Source organism: Cygnus olor, chromosome 3 (assembly GCF_009769625.2).
Source record: "Cygnus olor isolate bCygOlo1 chromosome 3, bCygOlo1.pri.v2, whole genome shotgun sequence".
Taxonomy (NCBI): domain Eukaryota; kingdom Metazoa; phylum Chordata; class Aves; order Anseriformes; family Anatidae; genus Cygnus; species Cygnus olor.
The window spans coordinates 109,002,119-109,029,095 of NC_049171.1; the positions used below are offsets into that span (position 1 = coordinate 109,002,119).

General features: G+C 47.9%; 1 protein-coding gene across 14 annotated transcripts in view; it reads right to left on the bottom strand.

Annotated features, from left to right (window-relative positions):
- The window catches only part of ATL2 (atlastin GTPase 2), a 59,319-nt gene that overhangs the window by 28,006 nt on the left and 4,336 nt on the right, over nt 1-26,977 (bottom strand). For 2 of the 14 annotated variants that reach the window (XM_040551849.1, XM_040551850.1), the window contains exon 1: nt 11,566-11,722. The exons of 1 other annotated variant lie outside the window; for it this stretch is intronic. In XM_040551849.1, coding sequence (XP_040407783.1) covers nt 11,566-11,626 — 61 coding nt within the window. In that variant the 5' untranslated portion in view covers nt 11,627-11,722. Of the gene's footprint in view, nt 1-7,948; nt 7,974-11,565; nt 11,748-13,666; nt 13,878-14,595; nt 14,825-26,977 lie in introns of those variants that run through there. 11 more of the 14 variants (XM_040551844.1, XM_040551846.1, XM_040551848.1 and 8 more) reach the window with 11 other exon arrangements.

Consider the following 26,977-nt stretch of genomic DNA (forward strand, 5'->3'; position numbering starts at 1 on the left):
GCCAGATTTTGAGAACAGTAACTGCTTGTGTAGGTACAGGGAATATTTTATCTGAACAAACCCAACTAAATAACCCGTTTCTTAAAGTAAGTTAAAGTAAGAGGTAAAACAAACCAAAGCTAATTCCTGCTTCCCCTAAGGGCACAAATAGCAGCTGATGACCTATTTGCCCTGCAGTGTAACAACATGGGAGTGAGAGCAGTCAGCTCAACTTGCATGCTATGAAATAAAAGAGAGAGAACCTGCTTTAAATGCAAGTTTCTCCCCCAACCACATTCACTGAAACCAAATACCGACATAGCTACCTTCAAGTTTCAACCCAAATATAGCCTGAGCTGGTTAAACACCTCATTCACATTCCTTCATAAGAGGAAAGACACACACTAATTGCTAAACTCTGTTTTAAGATACAGTGTGTGTTTCTGATCAACAAGCCCCAAATGCCAACTAGTAATTGCTTCTCTGGACACTGGGGTTGACCCAGACAACTGCACACGGATGCAGCACAACACTGAAGTAAATTTAAGCCACTAAAAAGCAAATGGGATTTAAGACTTGCATTATAAACAGCTAAAGAAGTCACTTTCATTTAGGGTAGAGGGCTCATCAGTGTTCCTTCCATTTGCTCTGTCACAAGGAGTTAGAAAGACTTTCCCATGTCTTTTTTAAGTCTTCAGGTTCGTAGTCTTGATAACCTTGCTTATACAGAAAGCTGCACTTCGCTAGATGTCCATTTGAAATCAGAAGTTCTGGCACTCCTTGCTATGTCAGCACCCGGCATCCCTGAACTCTTTTCCCAATGCTCTACAGAAACAACACATCTGTGTCCTTACAAAGTGACCTAAATCCCCCCAAACACACCCCACTCCACCCACAGTTCAGTCCAGGTCCCCCCACACTTGAATGGAGAAGCAAGCTGAGGCAGACTACACCAACTTTCACCGATCTGGCTTGAAATCCTGCTGTACCTCCACACCCTGAGGGAGTTCACAGCTTCAAGTAAAAGCTTAAAATAAGTTATCGTGAAGAAATCACTGCACCACATTTAAACGCGATGCGTTCTCTCGGAGCTTCACCTAGGAAATCTTCATTAGGCAGAAAGACAAATTATTTAAATGTTTCTCATTTCGATGTAGTGAACCAAGGAGAGTGTAGGCATGTGTGAATTCAATTCCAGAGCATAGAAAAAAAAAATAGGTTAACCTTCAAGCCTTATTTGGACAAGGTAAAAAATCTGGCACATCCAATGTAAAAAAAAAAAATCAGTAGGTTTAAGTCACAAAATTGTCCTCTCCTTTCTCCAGCAGTCCAACTCCATGCAATTAACTCACAGCAAGACCCACATGAAAGTTACGGGGCTGCTGCAGATCTTAATGCATCACTGCTTCCCTATTGCTGCCTAGCAAATACTGCCAAGTAGCTCATTTTAAGGCCAGAAATAATTAAATGTTTTGAATACCTCAGCTATAAATAGGACTGATGAGCTAAGTTCCAAAGACTTATTGGATATCCAAACAAGATTGGCAGAGGAGAAGGGGGGAGAAAGGCACATTTAACTCTCTCTGCTCCTTCAGGGCAACGGGATGTTAAGGGACAGATCTAGAACTGTTACATAAAGTACTAGCAGAAGCGAAAAACCTGAAGCTACAGTTCTGCCAGGAAAGGGGAAAAAAAGATACTCTGATGACCTAGATACCTACGAAGCATCATAACTGATCAGACAATAGGTCTGTCTACTCCTGAAGTGCTTTAAATTGATTTCTGTGTTGAAGGGTCTGCATGCAGGAGCAGAGAGCTCTCCCACAGCTATGCAAAATACTACGCTGGCATTTTGCATTCTCCATTTAACAGGAGAGAAAGGCTGGAGGGAGGCTTCATTTTAATGAAGAGGTGCAGCAAGTAAGTTAACCTTCAAATTCGGCTGTTTCCAGTAAATGCATACAAGCAAGAGCACACCAATGAGCAGATGCTAAGACAGAAGCAGCACAAACTCTGACCCAACCTCGGAACGTAAGCAGCAAAAAGAATTATATATAAAAGGACTGCTTTTCCGAAAGCACACCATGAACTTAGAAGGACGTTTCTCCATAGCTACAAGGAAAAACTTGGAGGGTAGAGATAGTGACAAAGCACGCTCCTCATCCTTCCACTCTGCTGAAAAACCACAGCTATTATTAGCATACTCACTGAAGAGCCTAACAGGATCTCTACCCACAATAAGGTTTACCAGTACTTTTCCAGCCCCCTCAAAGAACGCTGCTCTAAAATATGAAGACTAAGGTAGATGGAAGTACTAAAAGGCCTTTTCCTCATCCTTTCTCCCCATGCCCCGAGTTCTTGAGGACAGGAAGCAGAACAGGCCAGATGTGACAGTGCCCTAGATCACCGTGGACTCTAAAAAACACAAAGTGAAAGCCCTGTGAAGACCGCAGGCTAACTAGACCCTCGCAGGCCATTGCAGATATAAAGCAGGTATACTTCTTGCAGTTCAGAGTATGGTTTTATTTAAGGTCGTCGCTCACCCTAGAAAATCCAGTCAGTATTTTCTAATTGTTTTGGTCCGTAACTGCATTTTATATACTTTGTATGTACTTCCCACACATCAGCAACTAATAACTTAGAGAGTGACCGGCTATCCCAAACCACGGTTTTGGGTGAGAAGAACAGGGAGATAGGAACGAGGTAAGAGATGCCAACTGCAATCATCCCACGTTTGATCTTTAGATTAGTGGCCAGAATAGCTTTAGTCACCCAGCCACATCTGTGATGTGGCCACAGACTCAAGCAAGTGCTGAGTTTTACTATACAGGGAGACATGCTGGAGGGCAAGTTTTTGTATTCACTTCCAGGATAAACAAGCTGTCAGTCAGGAACATCAACAAGTTTAAGAAAAAGAGCAAGTCAGGAGGCTTTTTTTGGATCAGACCATGCTCTGATCTGAAGCCTCCAAGCAAAGTGATCTTCTAGCCTAGCCTTCAGCCTGCATCCAGTTTCCTGCCTCCCCTGAAATACTTGCAGCTTAGACAGCCTCCATCCAGCTTTTCCAGCACTGAACTCCATAATTTTATTCGTTTTCTAGATTTAGTTTCAGAGTGAAGAGCAGTACAGGGAGAGACTGTGTTTCCATTAAGAAACTGCCTTCTCTAGATCACATACCTAGCAGAGCTGACACAGTAACTACCTTCAGACATCTTCATGGAGTATTTCAATCCCTCCCTCCTCTCTCTCTTCCAAGGAAAATGGTTAACCTGGCAGTGTCACTAACACACACACACACAATGTGTTTTCCTCGCTCATGCTTCCCTTTCATGTTCACAGCACAGGAAAACACCACATGCAAACAAAAACAGCGCCCAGAACACCAAGAAGCAAAACAGGAAGAAGCAAAACATACCACACAAATCACATCTCAGGGATAACTGAAACAAAAACAAAGTCACGCCTTGGCGTGTTCCCTTTATCAGGGCTGAAGGAAGAAACTGTTTTCACAGGGCTACAACGCGAGCAGTTTTCCCCGCAGCCCCTGCTGCTAACCACACGCAGAAAGAGCCCTGGGCTGCCCTGTCAGTATCCTGCAACTAACCCACGACACTCAAGGCAACACCTAACCGAGCCCACACCATTCACAACCCCGCACCCGCTCTCCACCATTTCCACCTCTCTGCCAGGTGGAAGTCCCCTGCAAAGACAACAGCCCAAAGTGCATCTTTTCTGCCAACGGGACAGTGCCAGGAACTGCCTCCTCCCTCCCCTGTTGCCTCTCCAAGCCTGCTTCGGCAGCACAGCTGAGGTTTAAGCTCCCCCTCACACAAGGGCTCTCCCACTCCTTCCCATTTCCAGCCCCACGCAGTACCACGCTGCCTTTCCTGCTAATTTTGCAACGCATCCAGCACTGCTGAGAGTCAAGCCAATTAAAAAAAGAACACACACCAGGAGAAAAAGCAATCCAATACGAATCATTTTCTACAAGCTGTATCAGCTCTGTAAGAGTCCAACAAGCACCAGAGGTGAAGACAGGCAAAGTGGAGCTACGCAGCTGCGTTATCTGACCCCACCAGGGCATAGCGTAAGTTCATCTGTACTGCTGAACAGCACACGACTGCTGCCCTCTGCGTTGGCACCACTATCCCAGGTCCAGGCACAAACTTATCTTGAGCAAACAAACACAAGGTGATGTGGTGTGCACCCCGCAGCCTCTGAAACAGCTGTACCAGCACAAACAAGGGGGAGGCACACGATGCTTGACTCAGCACCGGTGCCAAAAGAAACGTTTGGCTTTGTAACTACAAGCTAGGCAAGCTGGAAAACTTCTCCAGACCCCCCGAACACACAAGTACAGTTAAGAAGTGTGTTCATGTGGACACTGACTGAGCGATATGTGATAACTCTGCAAAGATGGGTAGACAACTGGGCTGTAACTGGATCGGACGGTGTGTTGCCAAGGATTTGTCTAGATGTGAAAGAGCTCAGATTTAGGTAGGGTTAGCCAGCACACTTGTTAACCTTCACTTAACAAGGTCTCCTTCCTCTGCAAACGCAGGTTAACACCAGTTTTAGTTTTGTCAGGAAGGCGGGCTAGGATGAGTAACTGGTGGGAAGACCTTGAGCTTAGTGCAGGCCCTCCTGCACCAGAGGAGAGTTCCCTTCGACACCCCTACTGAATACACCGTACTTATTCAGAGTTCTCTGCTGAGTCCTGATTTCAAAAATCACAGCAGTTAATTTGTCACAAGGGCGCTGTAAAACTCTCCCACTTCAGTAGCTCAGTTCCACGCTACAAGCACCTTTGCATCAGTCCAAAGGGCTCAACACTTACCTAATCTTCTTTAACATCATTCACAGCCCTTGTTAATACTGCAGCCTCAAACAGCATTAATAAAAGTCTTCACTTTTTTTTTTTTTAAACCAACACTTTCCTGGAACTGCAAATGCCATTGTTACCTGTATGCTAACAGGGGCTGACCAGTCAAGCCTTGTGGAGAGTATAGCGCTGAGGAAAAGAGGGAATAATCCCAGATGTAAGGAGCAGACAGAAGGGGAACAGGTTACTACCGGTATTTACTTCAAGCTCTCAATGCCAGTACATCTAGCCAATCTAACTACTTTTCTGCAGGACAGCACATCGTATGCTTAATCTTCAAGTGCTTTAATAGCCACCTTGCAATTGGGTACAGGAAGAAAATATGCAACTGTCTGAAGACCACGTTTAATCCCCCTGCAGCCAACAGGTTTGTCTTTGTAGACCCCATGCAGTGATCTCAGTCTGTGGATTCAAGAAGTCTTTCTTCCCAGTGTATTGAGGATAAATCTTGGGGTTAAGTCCAACTTTACAAGATGAACCAAACAGAGATAGCGGTGTGCTGCTTTGTAAAGATCACCAAAGCTTAATCTGGTCAGTTCTAGGGCACTACAGAAATGAGAAGTCAACAACAGTTTAGACCAAACAGCTCGGTTTGATATTTGATTAATGAAACGGTGATATGTCTGCAACTCAGAGTACTTACACCGAATGTTATTCTTAGTCTCAGTGTATCACAAGCCAACTTCCAACCTCTTTAAATGTAGTAGCATTTTAAGGGTCTTCCAAATAAGCAGGACTCTTAGTAGCACCTGAAGGTTCCACAAGTAGTTATTCACATCCACTATTCAAGTGTTCAGAGTGAATAGTGATCATTTTTCTAATGAAAAAAATGAAGCTAAATAGCAGAAGTTGCTTCTTTTAACGCTCCTATCACCATTATTTTATTTAGAAAGGTTCTTCCCCCTTCTAAATCTCAGATCAGGATGTATGATAGATTTCCAATAGCCACTTATTTCTACAGCACTATTAGATCTAGAAAATACCCCAGTTCTGTGCCCTAACACCCAAAAGCATTACTTACTGCACTTTTCCAAACAATTTCCGTACTAAGAAGTCTGACACAGTAGCGTTTAGAAACATTTCCTTTTAAGTATTTTGTGCTGCATTCCCGCCCGTATTCCCATGACAAGCTTAAGACTTCGTTGCTTGGAAGATATGTGATAACCGCCTCAAGGGCGGCTTTCAGCCCATGTTTAGAGTCACACTGCTGTCATTACCAAGAACAATCCCTTGGTATTAGTTTAGAACTACAAAGCATTTAAGAAAACACTCCTCTTAAAATCAATATGACTTCTGAAATGATTTTTCTTGTATCGAGAACCTTTAACGTTGTTTTCTACACCAGTATTTTCACTGCTATTCTATGTCTGTGCAATAGCAGTAAAGGAAGCCAAGCTGCTGCCTCCATGCCCAGCAGTTCAAGTGCTTTGAGTGAATGCTCCTCTCCTGAAATCACTACAGTAATGACTTCCATATTAGGCAGAGGATTTACACACACATTCATTTCTCCCAGTTACTTAAGGTTCCCCACGTAGATCCCAGCACAGAATCAAGGTAAACAAGCAGCCATAAGCCAAAGCCAGAAGACCCTTACACCTACCTCAGGGGCTGAAAATGCAGAAAGGGTTGAGGAAGGGAGGGAAATAGGACAAAGCATACAAGTTTGCAGGCAGTAGTATCACAGGATGGGGCTTAAAGACATGGTTAAAATAACCACACTTACTCTTCCACTCAGCAGTACCATCCTGTTCAAGAAGATAAGAGGTGAGAACAACTTTTCCAAGCACGCACAATGTACGAGAATTAGTCCTAACACATCAGTACAAGCAGTTAATATAGTCTCCAACAGGATTCTATACAATTTTCAAACCAAGGAGAAAAAAGCCTTGTTGTCCTGGAATCATTACACAACATATTGCTCAAGAGACACTTCAAATATTTTACCAATACCCACAAAAACTTACAAATCCAACATGACTGTATTATGCTCTGACACTAACTACAGACTGGAACCTGATTCTCATCTCACTCAAACAACAACTCGCACAAGACCAAACCAAGTTCTGCCTTCCAGTATCAATTTACTGATAATTATATTCTAAAGCCTATGCCTGTAATCTGTACAACATTTTATTAGTTCAAGTCTTCAACTTTGCCACCTTCCAGGTTTTAGCTTCTATTTCTTCTAAGAGAAACCTGCCAAGGCTTAAGTAGCACCAAAAAAAAAACCACCTTGCCATGCAAAAGTCACTGTCATGTGAGCCCAGAAATACAACCAATTAGTTCATCCTCTACACTGAAAATAAAACAAAATACAACTAGAACAAGAAAAAGTTAGCTATGAACTACATAAACGAGACATCTCCACTCTTAGCAAAAGAGTATCAGAATACCCTTCATACAGCATACAAGCTGTAAATCCGAGGCCCAGTGACTGAGCTGTAAGCTGAGTCCTTTCTCAAAAAGCACTTCGTGCACTCTTACAGCCTTGACAGTTCTTATCCATTCCTGTAGGACGGAGAAGAGCAGGGTGAAAGACTTCTCAAAGTTAGCCTTTCAAGAATCATTTCTGCATTTCGTTTTCACATGAACTTCTCTTTTGCATTATATTTGCTAAGAAAATAACACATCATTATTTTAGCCTCTTAGCCTTGCTCATGCATTCACCAAGTCATCCTATAACTCATTTACCTGCATTCAGTCGGGGAATTTGTCAGACCACCCTGGATGCTGCATGGCTCAGTAATGCTATCTTTGGTGTCAACTATTCTGCTTTAAGTTCTTCCAGCCATTAACAGGAGCCAGCTAGTAACCAATATAAAATTAGCATAGCTATTTTTTCCTCTGTTTACTTAATGGGAAAGGGAGAAAAGACTTATTTAGCTTCAGAGATCATACTAAGCACTAAGACCTACTATTCTCACACCAGAATGTGGAACAAACTAGTCTTGTTACCTTAAGGAGTAACAACCCCATGTAGTAGCAGGGGTTTGCAGTAGCTGTCTCCAGGCAAAGCAAATGGATAGCTTCAGGATATGCAAGCACATGAACAACCTGCTACGGAGGTAATTCATTAAGTGAACTTACCATCCATGGTGCTATAATGGCATGCATATGCTCCCTCCCAGAAGGGAAAGTAAGGGTAAGCTCCTTGCTTTGCTGCAGAGTAAGAACTCCAGTCAGACACCAGCAGGTAGTTACTTGCTCAGCATTACTTTATGCTTTAGGTCACCTCACAGCAACTTGTTTGTACAGCTACACAAGATAATGGGCGTGATAATGGGCGTAACCTTCAAGTCAACCAAGAATTACCAGTGGGAGAAGGCAGACAGATCTTCAAATTCCCCAGATTTCATTTCAAGTTTGCTAAGTGGACAGTAAAAAAGACTTCAGAAGCTTAAACACCTTCTGAGTTCCTCAGATTTTTACAGTGAACGTGTTTCAAAACACATCTTCAGTACGCACAGAATCTTGCTTTCCTGGAAATGAATACTACACAAAATATATCAGTATCTTTCTGATATAAACAGAAGTTAGAAGCCAGGCAAGTTAGCCATCAATGCCCTGAGAAAATCAGTTCCTATTACATATTAATTCATTGATAGTAATGACTTGATTACTGTCCTTACTCTAATAGACAGTACTCATTTCATATCGATCATCTCTTTGCAGCTAACCAAAGTAGCAGACATCAATCTTAGTGATGTTTTCACATGTATTTCAAACTTGCTCATGAAACATGTTTGTTCTGGCGTTCGTAACAAACCCCCACCCTGCAAATACATTCAGATGTAAATCAACTTTACGGCACTACAACGTCCAAGTCAGCTCTAGGATAAATTAATATTCTTAATGTCAAGAACAACCTTCAGCAAATAAGTAAAGCTGCTTTCATCTTTCCTCCTGGACAGCTCAACATTAAAGTTCAGGTTGCTAGAAGTGTTTTGAGAAATAGACCCACACGTTTTCCAGTAAGAATAAAGTCTTCAGAACCAACGCATGTAATTACTTCTGAAAATTTCTAGTTGCTCATGAATGACAAACACAGCAAGCCTATGCAGATACCTATAAAATATTTGTGTCTTGTTCACTTTCCATAGTTGAGATTAAAGACAAAACCTCGAAACACTAACAATTAGTGTAGAAAGTTTGAGATGTTAACACAGGATTTAGCAAAAAGTTGGAAAACAGCACTCAAACTGGCAAGCTGAATATCCCATTGTGGGCACAGCACACAGCAAGAACAAGGAAACAAGTCTAACCTAGAAGTTTAAAACTTCCCATTAGATGACTGCCATATCAGAACCTCAAAAATCATCCCCAGGATGGGGTTTGTTTATAACTACAGTGCAGTAACAAAAAACAACTTCAAACTTTACTGAAAGACAGATTTAAGTGAAACTTGGCAGCTTTCCTTATGAATGTCCTTGGAACAGTTAAAACTTTTTACAGGCTGTGATGAGATGTACAACATTCTACTAATGACAGGCACAAAGTTGAAACAAGTTACAGTGCTGAAATAAAACCTGTGATCTGACTTGTGCTAAAAGACTAACGCACCAAGACATGGTTCACTACCAAAGCAAAAACATGAAATCATTTACCTGCACTTCAGTCTGCTCATTACATGGTATCACAGTTGGGCAAACCTCAGAGTTGGAGAGGTTGTGACACTGCCATCAAGAGCTAAGCGCTTTGCTATTGCAGAGAAAAATCCCCATCCCTCCTCCTCTCCAACACACCTGCATTTATCCACAGTCTAGCCAGCTTGAGGTAGTACTCCTATTCTTATTAGGACACGGAGAGAGCAGAGACACTCGTGTATCATTGTATCTTGCTCCAGTCAGTAGTACTTCGTTAGTCTAGTCAGTAAGCAAATATTAATCACGGATATTTAACTGAAACACGGGAACCACAGTCACCACACAGTTCCTGAGAAGTATCAGCCCCCATATGAGATCTGGCTCACGCACTCCAGCCCACCTGACACAAACAAGAGCAGCCTGGCCTCCTGAACAAGGAGAGGGCACCATATTTAAAGGAATGCTTTCAGGATAGTTCCAGCACTGAACAGCTTAACTTGAACCATTTTAGAAGTGTCTTTAAGTTGCCAGCAAGGGAACAACATGAAAAGGGAAGAATCCAGCTTTCCGCAACCCCTCTGCCTGCTTTCAAAAGATTTACAGTTGAAACACCGGAGAGCTGCGGCTATTATTTAAGAAGGGATTATAACATCATTAGTGACTTTACTGTAAGCTGGAACAGAACAGCTGTTAAGCAACACTTGGTAATGGTACAAGAGAAGTTATAAGCCTCTCCTGTTACATTCCTTTTCTTGCAACTATTCCAGTGTACCACACTCCTTTATTTCATTATACAGAAAGCTCGTCTGCAGGCAAGCACAGATCACCCATAGCTGTACAGGCAGACCCTGTCAATTAAGCTGTTCCATGCCCAAAATACCCAAGCAACTTAATAGTGACATGCTCTTGTTTCCATCACTAATGATGACATAGCTACCTTGAAGGCCATTTATTACAGGTGTGCTCTGGTGCTTACTCTGGCCCTGAGAAAGTTAAGCAATAATCTAACACTTTATCTAAGATTATTAAACCACGTACTGCTGAGAACAGAGAACCACCAAAGAAAATTAAGCAGTACTAACAGTGGAGGGAGGAAAAATAAGAAACCAATACTCAAGCATTATACCCTCAGTTTCAATCTGTTTTAAGTCATTAAAATTGCAGTGCTGCCAAACATACTCAGCCATTTCCACATGCTCAATAGTTTTTGCCTTTTCCTCCCCATAAGAAAGTCAGCAGAGTAGCTGCTCTGCACCTGCCAGTTTACAGCGCTCTTAGACTTCCCAGTTCCTAGCTGGCTCGTAGATGAAGCAATTCAAACCAACAACGCCACATGGCATCTGCTAGCTTTTGTTTAACCATGCCCAGTTCCACCACTCTAACAAATTAAAGAGTTGTACAGCGATGTGAAAACAGTTCAACACTAAAACCTGATGCAATTCGGATTGGCGTTTAGACCGGTAGCATCTCTGCAAGCCCTGGGTCCCCCTTAAAATGGGAGCATGGTGGGTATAGTTGTAAAGACGAAGCTTTTGAGCTATCCCGGTAGGATATCCTGGAGAAACGAACTTGTGCAAAGATGCATATGCAGTTATAAACCTGAAGCGTCTAAACTATGCTGGTAGGATATCCCGGAGAAATGAACTTGTATAGAGGCACCGTGCAAACTCCAGCACGCCCGCGGCCGGACGCCCAGCCGGAGAGCCGTCCCCCCGCCGCAGGAGACTGCATTCCGGGCACCAGCACCGTGCCAGCTCCGCGGGGAGCCTGCCCGCCGCCTCCTTCCCCGCACCGAGGGAGGCGGCCCGGCGGAAAGCAGCTCCCCGGGGCCTGCCCCCGCTCCCCCAGCGGCACGGAACGAGGTCACCGGCCGCCGGCAAGCGACGAGAGGACCGGAGGACCGCGGCCGCCCCCGCCGCGCAGCGGAGCCCCCCTCCCGCCGCCGCCGCCCCCGCCATTTTGAGGAGGGGGGGAGAAGAGAAAACCCGGGGCCTCCCCCCGCCGACGGGACCGGGACGCGGCCCCGCGCCGCGCCTCGCCACCGGGAGCCGTGGGGGCGGCCGGGTGCCGTTACCGGGCGCCTCTCAGCCCGGCGGGGCCGCCGCGGGGGGGCCGCGTTACCTGCCGGCTCGGGCCGTTGGCGGGCCGGACCCCTGCGCCGCGCCGCGTCCCTGGCCGCCATCTTGTGCGGGTTTAAAATTAACTCGCCGTGACGTCAGAGCTTCGCCGCCGAGACCTCGCGCGGCCGCCGGCGGCGCGCTCAAGGCGCGGGCACGCCGGGTCCTAGCGCCGCACCACCGACTGGCGGGGAGGGGCGGCGGCGCATGCGCGGTGCGCGCCGCCCGCTGATGTGAGGGGGCAGCCGTGAAGTACTCCCACGTACTGTCCCCTCAGGCTCTGCCCCAGCAGCCTTTACAGAATCACAGAAGCATCTAGGTTGGAAGAGACCTCCAAGATCACCGAGTCCAACCTCTGACCTAACGCTAACAAGTCCGCCACTAAACCATATCACTAAGCTCTACATCTAAACGTCTTTTAAAGACCTCCAGGGATGGCGACTCAACCACTTCCCTGGGCAGCCCATTCCAATGCCTAACAACCCTTTCGGTAAAGAAGTTCTTCCTAATATCCAACCTAAACCTCCCCGGTGCAACTTTAGCCCATTTCCCCTCATCCTGTCACCAGGCACGTGGGAGAATAGACCAACCCCTACCTCGCTACAGCCTCCTTTAAGGTACCTGTAGATTAATGAAACCCTACAGAAGGGTGTTAGGCCTGTTATTAAAGACCTGAGCACTCCTGCTCGGTCTAAGTGACCGTCACACCATGGCTTCTTTGGCTGGTCAATGTGAAGTGGGAGCAGCTTTGCAGAAAGCTGGCTCGCCACAGCCACGTACCTGCTGCCTCTCTGTGAAAGTCCTGAGTTACACCACACCTTAGTCCTGAGGCACAGCTTCCGAGTGACAGAAAACACAAGTTTTAATAGTTTGGCCTAAATGGAGGTGGAAGGAAAAGTCAGATCGAAAGCCAACACACTCTTTGTTGAGGCCCCACAATTCTTTCTAAACCTCCTCCAAATCCCTCTTCTGGTAGGGCATTGGGCCTTCATAATGTTGGGATCCATCCCACTCGGTGACAGTCCCTGCCTAAATGACCTCAACATCCAAAAGAGCCAGCATAACCACAGCAGATAACTGCAGGACGATACAGCAGCCAAACTAATATCATACATTCAGTTATTCCACTTGTAATAGTAAAATATGCAATACTGTAAAACTGTCAAGAAGAATTTTACTGCACTAGACTTAAGTCAGCATAAACAGTAGCAGAATGCCACCCCTTTGCAGAGAAGGGCAGAGAAAAATGTTGCTATTGGCCTCTTGCAGTTTAATACCCCTGCTTATTTGCGGCAGCTCGCAATGAAAAGTGAGTGCGTCACTGCCCGTCCTTCTAGCCTCATCCCAAGTCAACAGGAAAACTTTCCTTGACATCAGAAAGGACCTAGCACACGCTCTACTTTCCTTATTTTAGGAATTTAGGAAAGGAGGAATTCAGGAATATTTCAGGCATATATAGGAGATCAGGCAATGGAAATACCTTGAGGTGAAAACACATTGAAAGCCAGAAACCCTAGTAACTATGATGAAGTAAAGATTCAGTAGCTCAGTATGAAAACTAAAGAGCTGGGAAGAAAACAACACTAAATAAATTTTCCAGTTCTGTTGTTAGTAAACAACCTTATTTCTGATCAAGTCTGGAACTGTTTACACGGATAAGCGTTTGAAATACTGCATGTACAGATAGATAGATTTCTACCCCATGCAGTAGGATTTGCTGCTGCTGTAATGTGAGAACAGAAGTCAAGAAGTTAGAGGTCAGAAGGCTCAAACTTAATTCTGTCCTGTTCACATGAAGAAAGGAGATGTTTTCTGAGCTGAGGATTTTCCCCCCAAAACATTAACTCCTGGCTGCGAAGGTCCCCATCTCCACTACGCTCCCAGCTGCTTGCCACTTTCCTCTGAGGCAGGCTAGCAAAGAGTTGGTGTTAGAACTGCATAAGCCAAGCATTGACTTGACACTAAAATAAATACTGGATCAGACTAAGATTTTTCACACTTTTCTGTGTAAACCGCTCCTCTATCTCTGTCTCTAACCTTTGTGATGCCACTGGGTTTGTTTAATGTGACCTTCAGGACAACAAATCAGCGAGCCCAACACCCACCTGAGTCACACTGAATACCACACCGGGGCTGGGGAACAGAGCAGTCTCCCATCCTGAAGGGCTGCGGGTCCTGGGATGAGCTGGAGAGGCCTCTACCAGAGGTACTGCACTTACCAGTGTCTCTCCTCATCTGTTCAGGGCTGTAGAGTCCAAACAAACGACAGGGCCAGTCTCACTCTTCCCTCCAAGCTGTGCAGGGCTGCAGGGAAAGCTGGGGACAGCCAGCAGTGAGATAAAGGCAGTTCTTCTGGCAAAGCCCCCTGTCCTCAGCAATAAGACATCTCTTTGCTAGCTCTGGGAGCAGCCGGGGTGAGCTACTACCCGACCAGACACCGCCGAGGCAGCCACGTCACTCAGCCAAGCCTGAGATTTCCTAACAGTCTCCCATTGAGAAATCCACCCAGCTCTCAGGCTTGCTCACAGAGCCAAAAGCATGCCCCTCAGAGCTAGGACAAACCCCACAAGGACTCTCATCTTGCTTTTGCCACTGAGAGTCACCCAGACTAGAGAAGACTCTGTAGCAAACCTTGCTCCCTGCCCACACGCAGAAACGCTGTGCTGGGTCCTGCCCAGGCTGGCTGGCATTTGCCTCGCAACCTTTGTGAGGACCCCAACCCCACAAACAAGCTTGGTTTCCTGTTCTTTTTTCCCCACACTGATGTTCACCACTCCCCACAAGCACCTCTCTCAGATGTGTACATCACACAGGTGATCTCAAACTTGTCACGTCACCAGAGAGTGCTCAGCACAGCCCTGAGCTTGTAGCTACGTGCGTGTTTGCTGTGGTGTGTAGCAAGCACATGACTTAAGGTTTGCCCAGGCAAAGCCAAGGTAGGGCTCAGCACATATCCATACCAGGTTGGATACCTTCAGCTCTGCGTGAGCATAGAAATACAGGACACCACCCCTACCTGGGCAAAGCAGCTTACCTGCAGAGAGCTCTGAGGAAGCAGAGAGGCTGTTGGGAACAAAACAGGAGTTGGGAAGAGGAGGAAAAAACAATTTACCAAATCTCCTGAACCTGCAGCTGTCCTGCATGCTTAAAGGAGACACCGTTTTAGCTGGCAGCAGCACATGTGCTCAAGAGACACAGAGCAGCCCCTCGCATACCACTCATTTATAGCAAGCTGAGTGGGAGACACGTCCCATCTCCCCCGGTGATGACTCAAGAGCTGCTCCTCTGGGGAGGATGAAATAACGTTGAATTTTAGCTGTTGTCAGAGCAGCTCAGAGCGTGTTGCTAGGCACCAGCTGCAGGAATTGCCTGCAGGTGCTTTCGCACGAGGGGCTGAGCCAGTTTACTGCCCCCCCGACACAAAACTGGGATTGTAGGCTGAGTGCCAAACACCTTTGAAGCGGGGCGTAATCCATTCTCAGCCTGAGAGAGTCATTGCACAACCTCCCCTGGATTAAGGGTTTAAATCAAGGGGCTGTGGCGCAGCCAGGGGAAGGGCAGTGGGCAGGCTCCAGAGCAATGCTCTGCATCGTGGTAGTGCTTAGGGAGGCTCTGCTCCTTTCTCTGGGGTGGTAGCAACCCTGCAGGTGCAAGCGGAGAGGAAGTCTTCTCCTCTGTCCTGCCTTGTCTTCCCTTATCAGGGTGATTGAAGTTTTCAGAGGATTGAATAACTAAGAGGTTTACTTCTGCTGGTGGAAATGAAGATCTCTAACCAGCTGAAGCTTTCATGTGCAAACATTTACTCAAACTAACTCCTATCATTTGGCTCTGTATAAACCCGGCGCAATCTCCATCGCGCTGTTATGCAAGAGCATAATGAGATGCGGCCACCTCCAAAGCCTGGGCTCGATACTGACTCTTACAGAAGGTGCAGTGCTGCTAACAGAACACTAACACACCTGCAACCCCCCGGGCTGCCCACTGCCAAAGGAGATGTCTCTGCCTACAGGCAGCGCGCTGCCCCTGGCCTTGCCCAGAGGCTGTGTCTGCCTGCAGGTTTGTGACCTGCCTGTGTGCAGGTCAGTGACACTAGCCTGGGAGTGGGGAGTGTGTACACACAGGTCAAATGCCAGCATGATGAAACGTTTTTCCACAAAAGTTTTAAACTGGTTTGTTTTTTTGTTTGTTTGGGTTTTTTTCACCTGTCCTGGACCTTTCTATGTACCTGGGGGTTCAGGTCGCTTTGGTGGCCTTTCCAATGGCTCCTTGGCCCAGCAAAGCCAACACAAAGACTTATCCACGTGCCTGGACTCTAGCTCCCAAACCTCTTGTCCTAGAAAAAGAGGAATTGCTCCAGCTGTCACTGCAATGCCCATCAAACAGAAATAATCACTGAACCAGTAGGGCCTCCCCCCAGGGCACGGAGCTGTTCTGCTCTGCTGATACAAACAGCGAGGCACTTGGCTCCAGAAAAGGAGAGCCCAGTGGTGGCTACGCGATGGGCGATACCATGCTTCAGTCCACGCTGCTGGTGCTTTTTCAGCATAAAAAGGTCACGTTACCAGAGCCAGTTGGGGATGAGGGAAAGTACTGCACCATCGCAGGAGCATCAGCATCAATTTAGGGTCTCGTTTGGCAAAAATGCTGAGTAGACGTTTTATTATTTAATGTAGTGCAGTGAGACAGATTACTTAGTGTGCTGCCCTTGGAGCTTACCTGATCTTTCACATCACAAGCTAACTCCTCCTCTCCAGGGCAAAGCACCACTGGGTTGTACTGATTTGGGTAAAGCGGTGCAGCTTTACACCGGGGGAGGGTATTTTGCATTGAGCCCTGTGCAGACAGACCTGGCTCCCGGTTGTTTGCAGGACTGAATATGATTGCCCCGGTGTACAAAGGGTGCTAATTACACAGCAGAGTTTATTTGCATCCTTCACAGCTACGTGACTGGTGCTCTGCTGGGCGAGATTTACAGGTCCCACAAGGAGGCGGGTGGTTCATTCCCAGGGTTTCACATGGTTTCTTCCAGTGCAGGTCCAGACTAGCTACGGGAGAGATGAGTTTTGCTTAAAAGAGGGATTCTGCTGTGAGTTCCCACGGCACAAAAAAAGCTGAGGTGCAGCTCAGCCACAGCCCACCCTGCCGCACCTGGCTTCTCCCCCGAGTGGGAGAAGATTTGGGCTATCATAGGCTGCCTCACCAAGGACACAGGTAGCAAAGCCCAAGCCTCAAAGATGGGGTAGTCATCAGCAGGAGCTTGTGTGAGACCCCGTGGTGGCAGCGCCTGGGTCTCTGGGGATCAGAGCTTCTTCCACCAGCACCGTGGGATTAGGAGGGCAAAGGGCTGGCTCCCACGTTCTGCCCTGAGCCAGGCTTGGATGTGGGGCACAATCCTTAACACAGCGATGAAACTGCCTGGATTCAACCTCTGGCATCAAATCAAAGCCCGGGGCTGAGTCTAGACGTGAAGCACCAGACAGCTCCGCCATCTGCATTTCCAGCTTCAGGCCAACCTAGGCCAAGCCTAGGACACAAAGCAGAATGTGCTGCTTAAATCCACCTGGATTAACATGTGAATTTAAGTAGATCGAATTTACTCTCAGTAAAAACTAGTTTACCCTCTAGAAAATGGCGTTTAGTCTTTCTCCAAGCCCATTTCAATGTACCTGAGCAGGGGGCCTGCACTACGGCCGTGGGCAATTGCAATGAAACAGGCAGTCGAGTTTTAGCAGTACCCAGAGGATGGGGTGAGAGCAAGGTCCTGTTGCCTTTGGCTTTACGCCAGTCTGACGCAGAGGTTGTCCTGCCCCAAAACTCCTCTGTAACGCAGGAGAGAGTGGGGAGGGCAGAGCATGGGCAAGGCACAGTCACAGGGGCTGGTACCTATGGGCCCCAGTCCTGCCCGCTGGCTTGCTCCAACACCACCAAAGTGCACGTGTCCTCGCAGAAGAGCACAGTACAAGTTTTTTTGCTGGGGACTGCTCTTTGAGAGTGTGTCTGGGTCCTCCAGGAAGACAACTTTTCCAGAAGTAAAATGGACTCAGGCGCTGTCCTCGCTCTGTGCACCAGGTCAGCCACAAAAGGCCAGTGTAACAGCGGCTTTCATCACATTGAGGTAGTTTGACAAAAGAAGGCTCCAATGGCTTATCACAGGAAAAAAACATAGGAAGATTTGGAAATAATAGTCAGGGGGATGTCATCTATTTTGAGCAGATAAGTAACGTTAGCTTGGGAGAAAGAGAGAAATAAAGAGAGAAGGCATTTTACTCCTTACCTGATTCTCCCCACCCCGGGTAAATGCAGCCTGGCTGTAGTAGAGGGTTAGCTGCCCAAACTCGAATTCATTGGAGATCCCAGGATTAAGTTACAATCATTTGATCTCAGCTTAAACAGTGGATGAGCACCACAAAGGATAGCTTAAAACATTTGGAAAGGTGTTAAAAGAAAAGCAAGCAGGATTAAACAGCAAAATAGCTGTGTTAAGCCAGAACGCCTCCCTGGATCACAAGAAACTGGGCACCGAAGAACCTGCCAGCAGAGACAGATGAGCACACAACGTGCCACAGCTTTGCGGCACTTGGGCGGTGAGGAGTGCACCGTAAAGGAAAAGCAGGGCAGCCTGCTGTCGGGGCAGGTGAGCTGTGTGTGTGGCACGAGTGATCTGCCCCACAGCAGCCTCCGGGACGGAGCAGAAGGGACCGCAGGGAACCCAGCTTATGACTCCCGTCTGCTTTGTGAGCAGTGCTGTGGGAAGAGAGAGGCACCGGGGCTGCCACCTGGCTGTCACTCCAGGTGAGGGGTGCTTGGCATCGGCCCCAGCCCAACTGCTCCCACATCAGCTTTGGCCTCTGGTTCCTGGGCCAGTTCTCAGCATGGTTGAATCTTCTGGACCTTGGTGCAGGGAGAGGCAGAGCAGGAACAGGCAAAACCAAGAAGCTTGGAGCATCATTCCTCCACCACCCCGACGCTGTTCTGTGCCTGTCAGTGCAGGATTTGGGGGGCACAACACAAGTGAGGGATAACTCGGGCTTCCTTCGTGCCATCCAGTCATCCCCCCACTGTCTCCATTTCCCATCTACCCTCTGAGCTGAAAACAACAAGAACTCACCCTGCCCTGCGCCAGTTTGTTGCGCTCGTGTTGAGCTGCTCTCCCTCACCCTCACAGCCACCTGCCAAATATCCTTATGAGGAAGAAAATAGGCAAAAATAGGCTAACTAGCTGTAAATGCGTGCTAGAGGAAGGCAGCCTCAAGGCAGCAAGGCACGGGCTCACAGCATGGCACGGCCACTCCCCAGCTTTGCTCTGGGAGCTTTCCCTGTGCCACCAGCCCAGCCTCTCCCTGGACTCGGCCTCCATTTTCTAGAACAAATCGTCACAGCTCCCTCAAGACACTGCTTGTTTGCGGCCAACATGGATCATCCCTAGCCCTTCCTACAGGGTTCCCGGTGTCCTCCACGTGCCTTTTTCAGCTATTTTGTTCTGCAGCATCTTTGAAATCATTTGTACAGGGCTGTTTAGCCAGTCCCAGGTGGGCAGCAGTGCCCAAAATTGGTGACTTGAGAGTGTGACAGTGGCCCAGCCCCTGCGTGCTGGTAAGCAGTGCGTGGGGGGGCTCATCCCCACCCAGAGAGGTTTGTGTCGGGTGGCCCCAGCCCCAGCTTTTGCTTCACCACAGCTTTATGAGATGCAGAGAGCAGCTCCCTGCTGCAAACATCGCGACGCTGGGTTTGCAAAGAGGTCGTGGCGTTGTGAGCCTGGTGCGCCCCTCATCAAAAAGCACCTGGCAACAGGGAACCCCAGGGCAGCAGCAAGGATGGGCCTGATCGTGGGATGCCCCAAAGCATGTAACTGCTTTTCCTGCTTCTTGCCCGGGGTACGGCAGTCCCGCAAAGCACAGCCTGTTTTCCAGGCAGCTCCGCTGCCAGCTGCAGCCACCTGGCAGGCACAGCGGCCCCGGACGATTATTTAACAGCGGATTGTATAACAGACATTACATTTCTGTCCCTGACCTCAGCCCTGGGACATCTCCCACCCGGAAAACTTCCAGTCTAATCTTTCAGACCTGGGGGGAGCAGCCTTGGGCATCTGACACCATCCCTCAGATAATCTGGGGGGAACTGGCTGGCTCTGGGCTGCCTTGCACACCCCAGATGCACGGGAAGGAGGAGAGGAGGGAACTTAACACCCCACCACAAGCCCAGGGGTGGAGACTGCTGGTTTAGACCCATCTCATCCTGCAATCAATGAAAACCAGGTTCTTCTAAAGCCTTATTTGAACAGATGCAACAAGGAGCTTGTTTCTGAGCTCGGCTTCAGCCTGTCCCAGCTCTTGGTGTCTGCAGGCAGCTCCCCACAGGATGAGTATGCAGCAGCCGGGCGGATGGAGAGAACCCACCAGGGCTACCAGGCTGGTCAAGGCCAGGAGTCACCACCTGCATGGAGCAGTGAAGATATCTGGCTGTTAGTGGAAGGAGAAGGGCTCGCAAGGATTTAGCAAGAGCCCGTGGTTCTTTGGGAGGCAGGTACAGGGAGGATGGGGCCAGTCTTCCCGAGAGGTCAAGACAGTATAACATGAGGTGACAGGCAGAGATTGCAGCCCGGCTGGTTCAGGCAGGGCATTAGGAAAATTTCCCCAGAAGGGTGGCGCAGCCCTGGGACGCGTGCTCAGAGAGGAGGGGTCTCCATCCTTGACATTTTCAAGCCCTAGCTCCCCAAAGCCCCCGCTGCTCTGCCCCAGCCCTGGCGATAGTCCTGCTCTAAGGGTGGGCTGGATGAGAGACGTCAACAGGCCCCTTCCCACCAGCACTGCTATCAGTACACGATAGAGCAGGTGGCAAACGTACACCAACCGAGCTGAAAACAGCCTCCTGCCTTCAGCCATACACACCAACTTACATCAAACACTGTTCGTACAACCTCCAAAGGTGTACCTGCTCAGGGATGCAGCCCACAGAGGGGTTTGCAGCAGCCAGAGCCTGAGGTTGCAGTTTACGGCAAAACAGCCCCAGGGAAAAAAAAAAAAGGTTCAAAAGTCAAAATCTGTTACATAAAATCCGTGACTCTTTCCACAGCTGGGCAAGGGAGCCAGCTGCTGCAACGTAATTAAGTCCAACCATTAATCAAGGGCCTAAAAGGCACGATGCTCTCTGAGGAGCAGGGCACTGCACTACCGAGCCTGAGGTCTGTGCCGGTCGGCTCTAGGAGATGCCTTAGAGGTAGGCAGCACAAGCCATCCATGCTTTCAAAGAAGTGTGGTGGTTCTTTAACGCAGAAAACTTTTTGGCTGTTTCAAAGCCAAACTGCCCTCTCCCTTTGGGTTAAATCTCAGCTGTCGGAAGCAGCAGCGCCTTGCTAGGAGGGGTTTGATTGTGCAGAGCTGGTTTGTTTCATTTACAGGCCGCAGGGAACCACTTTGGGGCTGGTCCTTGGATCTTAAAAGCTTCGTGCGCATGCCTGGTGCTTTGCATGGCGAGAAGGTTCAGCGAGTCACAGCTGTCGGAGGGGTCCTGGCACGGGGAAGGTGCAGGACCCGTGCCTCACCCCAGCCAGCAGGACAAATGTCACCATGTTCTGCGCCTGGCCTGACCCCCTGGGGCCGGGGCTGCTGGCAGCTTCCCTTCCCCTTTCTGCTCACTCCTGTCCCCAGCAAGACAGCTCCAAAGCACCAGGGCAGCTTGTGCAAGAGGCAACGCAGAGCCTGGAGGTAGAGGACTGCTAGAAATGCCAAACTGAGCTTCCCTCCCCCAAGAGTTACAAAATCCATGGCCAAGGTTAAGCACTGTGAAAGACCTCTGGACTGGGGCTGCCTCTTAAGGAGCACGTGCCCTGGCCTGCAAGGAAGGAGCACAGACAAAAGGAAAACAAAATAAAACACCAAATAAAGCAAATCCAGAAGGAAAGGAGAGCAAGGGAGAGACCAGGCTGAAGGCAGGGAGGGCGATGGCACAACCAGACCAAGGTGCTCAGGTATTCACCACATTACATAGTTGCTGCGTGACTAACACCGTTCACCTTCTGAAACCTGTCTGAAGCCAGTTTCTGTTACCTTTAATGAGGACAGAAACCAAAAAGAAGGCAGACACCTTCCCAAAATAACCAACGTGGGTTATGTCACAACCAATTGTTTTCCTTTGGCTATACGCTACCTGGCTCCAATGTTGCAGCTGGCCCTGGTCTTTTCCAGGAGCAAAGACAGCCCAAAGGAAGCCAGGGAAGGGGCCGGAGCTCGACAGCAAACAGCTGCTGAGACCAAGCCTTGGCCAGGCTCCCGCTGTGACCCAAGGCAGCCTCCACCAGCATTCACATTCCTCCCTCGCCAGCCTCTCCCTTCTACAGCCCGTCGTGATGATGCAGCCTAATGCCTCTTTGCTAAACCTCTCTGCATTTATTTAACAAATACTCCTCTGAGGTCCCACGCTATTGCATCTGGTCACTGGATCCTTTTCCATTCTGTCCCCTGGTGGAAGTGAGCCCATTTGTCTTGCATTTGTTCTTCTTAAGGCAGGCTGACGTTTATCCACTTTCACTGAAGCATCAAGGGCATTTGCACACGTCTGGAAGCATATCAGCTCCCTCAAGGAAAAGAGGTGAAATATCCTCCCTCGCCTGGTAGATTAAATTGCTTACACAAGTGGAATCAAATCCAGGTTTCTGGGTTATCTAGTGGAGCTCTTCTGCAATGCTGCTTTTTAGGAGAGGGGTTGCAGAGACGTCTTAGCTCACGCCCCAGAGCTGGCAAGGCTGCAGCAGAGATTCAGACATCGAGTTTTCCAATGCGGATGTTTCTGGATAACCCAGGGAGGATTCCCAGGGCGAGGATGGGTTTCTGCAGGAACAACTGCACACACCACCCTCTCCAAAGCGTAGCCGTGATCAGCAACGCGTGGGCTTGCTGCCCTTGGCACACTCCTGCAGTCTCTCTTCGCTCACAGATGTCTCGGCAAACTGCCCCGCACGAGCTGGAGTGGCTGTCCTGGCAAATAACAGAGTCCTGACTCGAGCAGCTGGGAGTTCCTGCACACATCTAGCTTCGTACATCCCTGTGGTGATACAGCACAGGGACTACAGAAGAGCATCCTGTGACCTCCAGCAGCCTACAAGCACAAAGCAAAGGCAGCATAAAAGCTACCCAAGACAGGGCTTGTGTAAGGTGTTACCATCTCCAGCCCAGCCACCAGCCTTTGGCTGCAGATCCCTGCCCACAGCTGAAGTGCTGGGGAGAGGTGGGTGCACGTTCCCCAGCACTGAACTTGGAGCAAAGGGACCCAAATTCCTTGCTGCCACCTGCTGTCCCCTGCCAGCAGGGCAGGGCCCTGCCCCGCTGCCCTCCACAAGGCACCAGAGACCCCAAAGGCTGGCCTGTAGGCCCAGAAACACAAGAACGGGAACTTTCCTTCCTAATCCTCCTGGTCACATGCTCCAAAAGTGCATTTGATGGAGCTGTCAAGTTTGAATCTTGTGTTAAGATTATCACAAAGGTTGCCAGACCTGAAAGAGGCATTTTATTTGCAATTCCTCAGGCAAAGGAGGCTGAGAAGATGCCGTACGTGCATATGTAATTCAGAAGCAACTTCCTGTCATGTAGATGGCACGGGCTGGGCTGTGCCTAGCACATAGGGAATTCAGGACAATACATTGAAAGCCATTTTTGCATCTTCTTTATTAAATATGGTATCATTTATTTGTAGGTAGAACTAGAGGCCCTGAAAGCAGCCAGGAGAAGGGTGAGGCACACAAGTCCATAATGGGAGGCCCGCAGAGAAGTAGCCACAAATGTCATTGTAGCAACAGCCCCTCCTCCTTCACTGCCCTCCCTTCCTCACTTCTACCAGGTTCCTGGCAGAAATCAGCAAGTCCTTGCCCACACATCCCATGCAGGGACAGGTTCAGGCTGCGCCTGCTCCACACACCAGAACGACCAGTCCAGTAGCATTCCCTGAGGTGCCCTGGGCCTCCCTGACCTGAGATAATTGCACTGCCAGGAGGGCAAGCAGCCCGGCTGTGCCTGTGGGGACCAGCGCACTCGTGAAGGTCCAGCAAGCTGCACAGGCGTGCTGAAGGGGCGAGCTGCTCCTTCACTAGCAAACCAGGGAGAACTGGCAGGAAAACTACAGGGATGCCAAAGACCTTGGGACTCCTGTTTTCAAGCCAGGTGAGCCCAAAACTGGCTAAAAAACACACTGAAAAAAAATTCAATTTTACAGCAGTCAGTGCTCCAGCCACCCATCTGATCAAAACCCAACTGGCTTTGCTCCAAAATCTTCTCTCCTTTCCATTCCAACAGCACAGATGTGTGTGGCTGTTGTGCACTAACTGCTGGCACAGCCTGGAGCCAGAGGCACGATGGCGTTTCTCTTGGTCAGCTCCCTGCTAGCAGGGCAGATAAGAGCAGTAGTTCCCAGGTGAATGCAGTATCAGCCTCTTGGAAACCCACTGTTTCCTTACATCTCAGCAGCGAAACTTGCTCTGCCCTTGGAAGGGACACAAAGCAAACACACTTGTTATCAGCTTGGTGTTGGCATTGCATAGCCCCAGCTACAGAGCTGGCTCAGGGTTAGCGGTTGTGTTTTGCTAAACAGACTCCTTGCAGATCTGCAAGGACAGGCGTGGACAAGTTCCTGTGCTACTGGTGAAACTAGGAGCTCTGGGCCATTTGTTGTTATGGCTTTGCTGCACCCTTTTTGGCTCATGAGCTAACCATCTGGCTGGCAGGCCTCAGCCCAACCCTTGCACATGACTCAAAGCAGGCATGGAAGAGGTTGACGCTGTTGGAAACACTGATTTTCATGGTGTTTAATAGGAACCAAGCCAATACAGGGGTACAGGCAGCCACACTACGACTGGGGAAATGGGAAACATTAACACCTGAGGAGAAGAATAAGAGAAGTAGCCAAAGTGCTTGCAAAATGGCTTAGAAGCAGCTCTGCCTGGCTAGTGACTGCTTCTAAAGCAGTCTACAGGCTAGACCCTCACGAATATTGGTCAGCTGTGAGCAGCGTGTCAGTAATACATCTCCTGCCAAGGCTGTTGTGACAGCAGAGTGCTACAAGCAAGCAGCAACTGTCCCCTTGGAAAACAAAGCCTGACCCCACCCACATATCAGAAATGAAGTCATGCCAGCAGGGTTCCTGCTCCCTGCTCACTGTGAAAGGTTTATCCTTACCGGGATGCTCACTAGAAAGGTCCACAAGGGAGAGTTCTTGGAAAGCTCAGTCTGTTTTCAGCAGTGAGAAATGGAGGTTGCGCTGGCGGTCTCAGTACCAGTGCCACTGCTCACTCACTGCCAGTCTAGAAGAATAAGGTTAGCTTTTACTGTCCCTGCATGCCTGAATATGCCTGCTCTATTTCCTAAGAAGTTTCAGAATATGCAGAAAGCAAAGACAGATGAACAATCTTTCCTTGAAAGCTTTGGGAGATAAAAAGGAAGAGCTCATTTTTTTTCTTTGTTTGTTTTTTTGTAATGACATGGTCATCAAGGATACAGATGGAGGTAAGGGCTGGGGCAGGTGAATGCAACACTCGAGCATGAATAGTTTGTTATGGCCTATGCCAGAAAAGCCATGGGGTCACACTTAACTGTGAACTTGGGGTCCATATCCCAGAAGACATGGGGAAGTATTATCACCTCGTTTGTCTTCATGGAGGGAAACTCATCCTTTCGAATGTTAGGGTAGGTTTTCATTATTATTAGATAAAAGCAAGAGTAGAGAGTATGTTATTCTGAAATGCTTTGAAATAAATCAATAGCACAGTCCTAACCTGAAATCCTGTCGTTAGTCCTTATTGCTTCATATTAAGACAAAAACCACCACACACACAAAAAGGAAGCATTAGAGACACAACAAAAATCTTTAAAAAAGGCAGACAACTTTAGCAACAAAAAGATGAAAAACCCGCACAGAATTATTGGGCAAGATGAACATACTTGAGTATAACTAAAATATTTTGGTTTGAGCTATATCCTTAGAACTCAGGAATTTGTTTTTAATTTTAAAAGCCCCTCCCAAAAGAATAGGTAAGTAAGAAGTGAAAGCTCAGTGAGTGTGACTCCTGCCTTAAACTAGTGAAGAGTTTTAGGTGACCACGTTTCAGCCAGCAGCTACACAGTAACTTCACGACAGATTACCCAGGTCAGTGTCTGACCAGGCTGTTTCTCAGTCTCCTGAAGCCTCTGGTGAGGGTGCTTATCTGGAGCTCACTGATTTAATCTGATTTAGCAGTTTCAGTGCTGTGCTTAACAGAAGAGAAAATAGAAGCATAATCTATATTACATTAAAATCCCTGCATCAGCACTGTAAATTTAAAAAGGCCAGAAGTTTACACTTAGATTATAGGGAAATCATCAACTAACATGAATTGTGCTTCCCAAAACATCCAAAGCCTGCTGTTTTAAAAGCCTGTGGGAGAGAAAATTAGTCCCATAGAGAGGAGTTTTAGTAAGCAAGCACCCCAACTAATAACTTCCAGGGGCTTAATTGATTGCTACCCACTTCAATTTGAATGGAGCACAAATATTTGCAACCTAATTTTCTTACTAGGTTAAAGAAGGATGAGCTCACTAATGGAGAGAGGAAATTGTGGCAGGAGAAAATAAACAGGTAATGGCTTACATGAAATTAAATAATTACATCTTGTACTCTGCAGCAACTGCTAACCTCAGCCATCCCCCATGCTACAAACCCACTGTAGCGTTATGTTCTGAATACTGCTATATGGCCCCTGCCAGGACCAATTTATATTCCTGGGTGCTTTGGAAAAGAGGGTTAATTATCTTGCTTTTTAATGTTTTTTAAACATAGCTGCTGGCTCCCTGTCGCATTTCTGCGGTACTCATTCCCTTGCGTGAAGGCCCATTCAGGCTGCAGCTGCTCTACCAACACCAGAGAAGGAAAAAGTTAAATAAATCATGCCAGAAATTAAGACCTCACATCAGCAGCTGCAACATTCAAAAGGAAAAGCAGAGAACCTATCTAAATTAATGCATGGCTCTAGCCCAGGGAGCCAGCAGTGAAAGGCCAGCACAGGAAGGCTTGGCATAGGACAGACACCAAGGCTTTCTGAACACAAGAAAAGGGACTGAAGTTATTTCCCTTAGAGGAACACAGCCAAAGCACTACTAATCCAGCTATGCTAGGTTCCTCCACATCCTGTGGGAATCACAGTTCATGGAGAAAGAAACCTTTTATTTTTAACGGGGAAAGAGTATTATGCATTAGGAGACTTAAAAGCACACAATATTTCTGTTCCATTAACTTGATTATACAAATGTCTAGGAATGGAAGCTCTTTATATTTTACAAATCAGCTGCCGGACTTGAGGCCCTCACCATCCCCACTCCCGAACAGCTATTTGTTTCAGCTTACCTTCATCTCAGACTTTGTCCCCTGCCAGCTTTAGCAAAGAACCTGAATGGCAT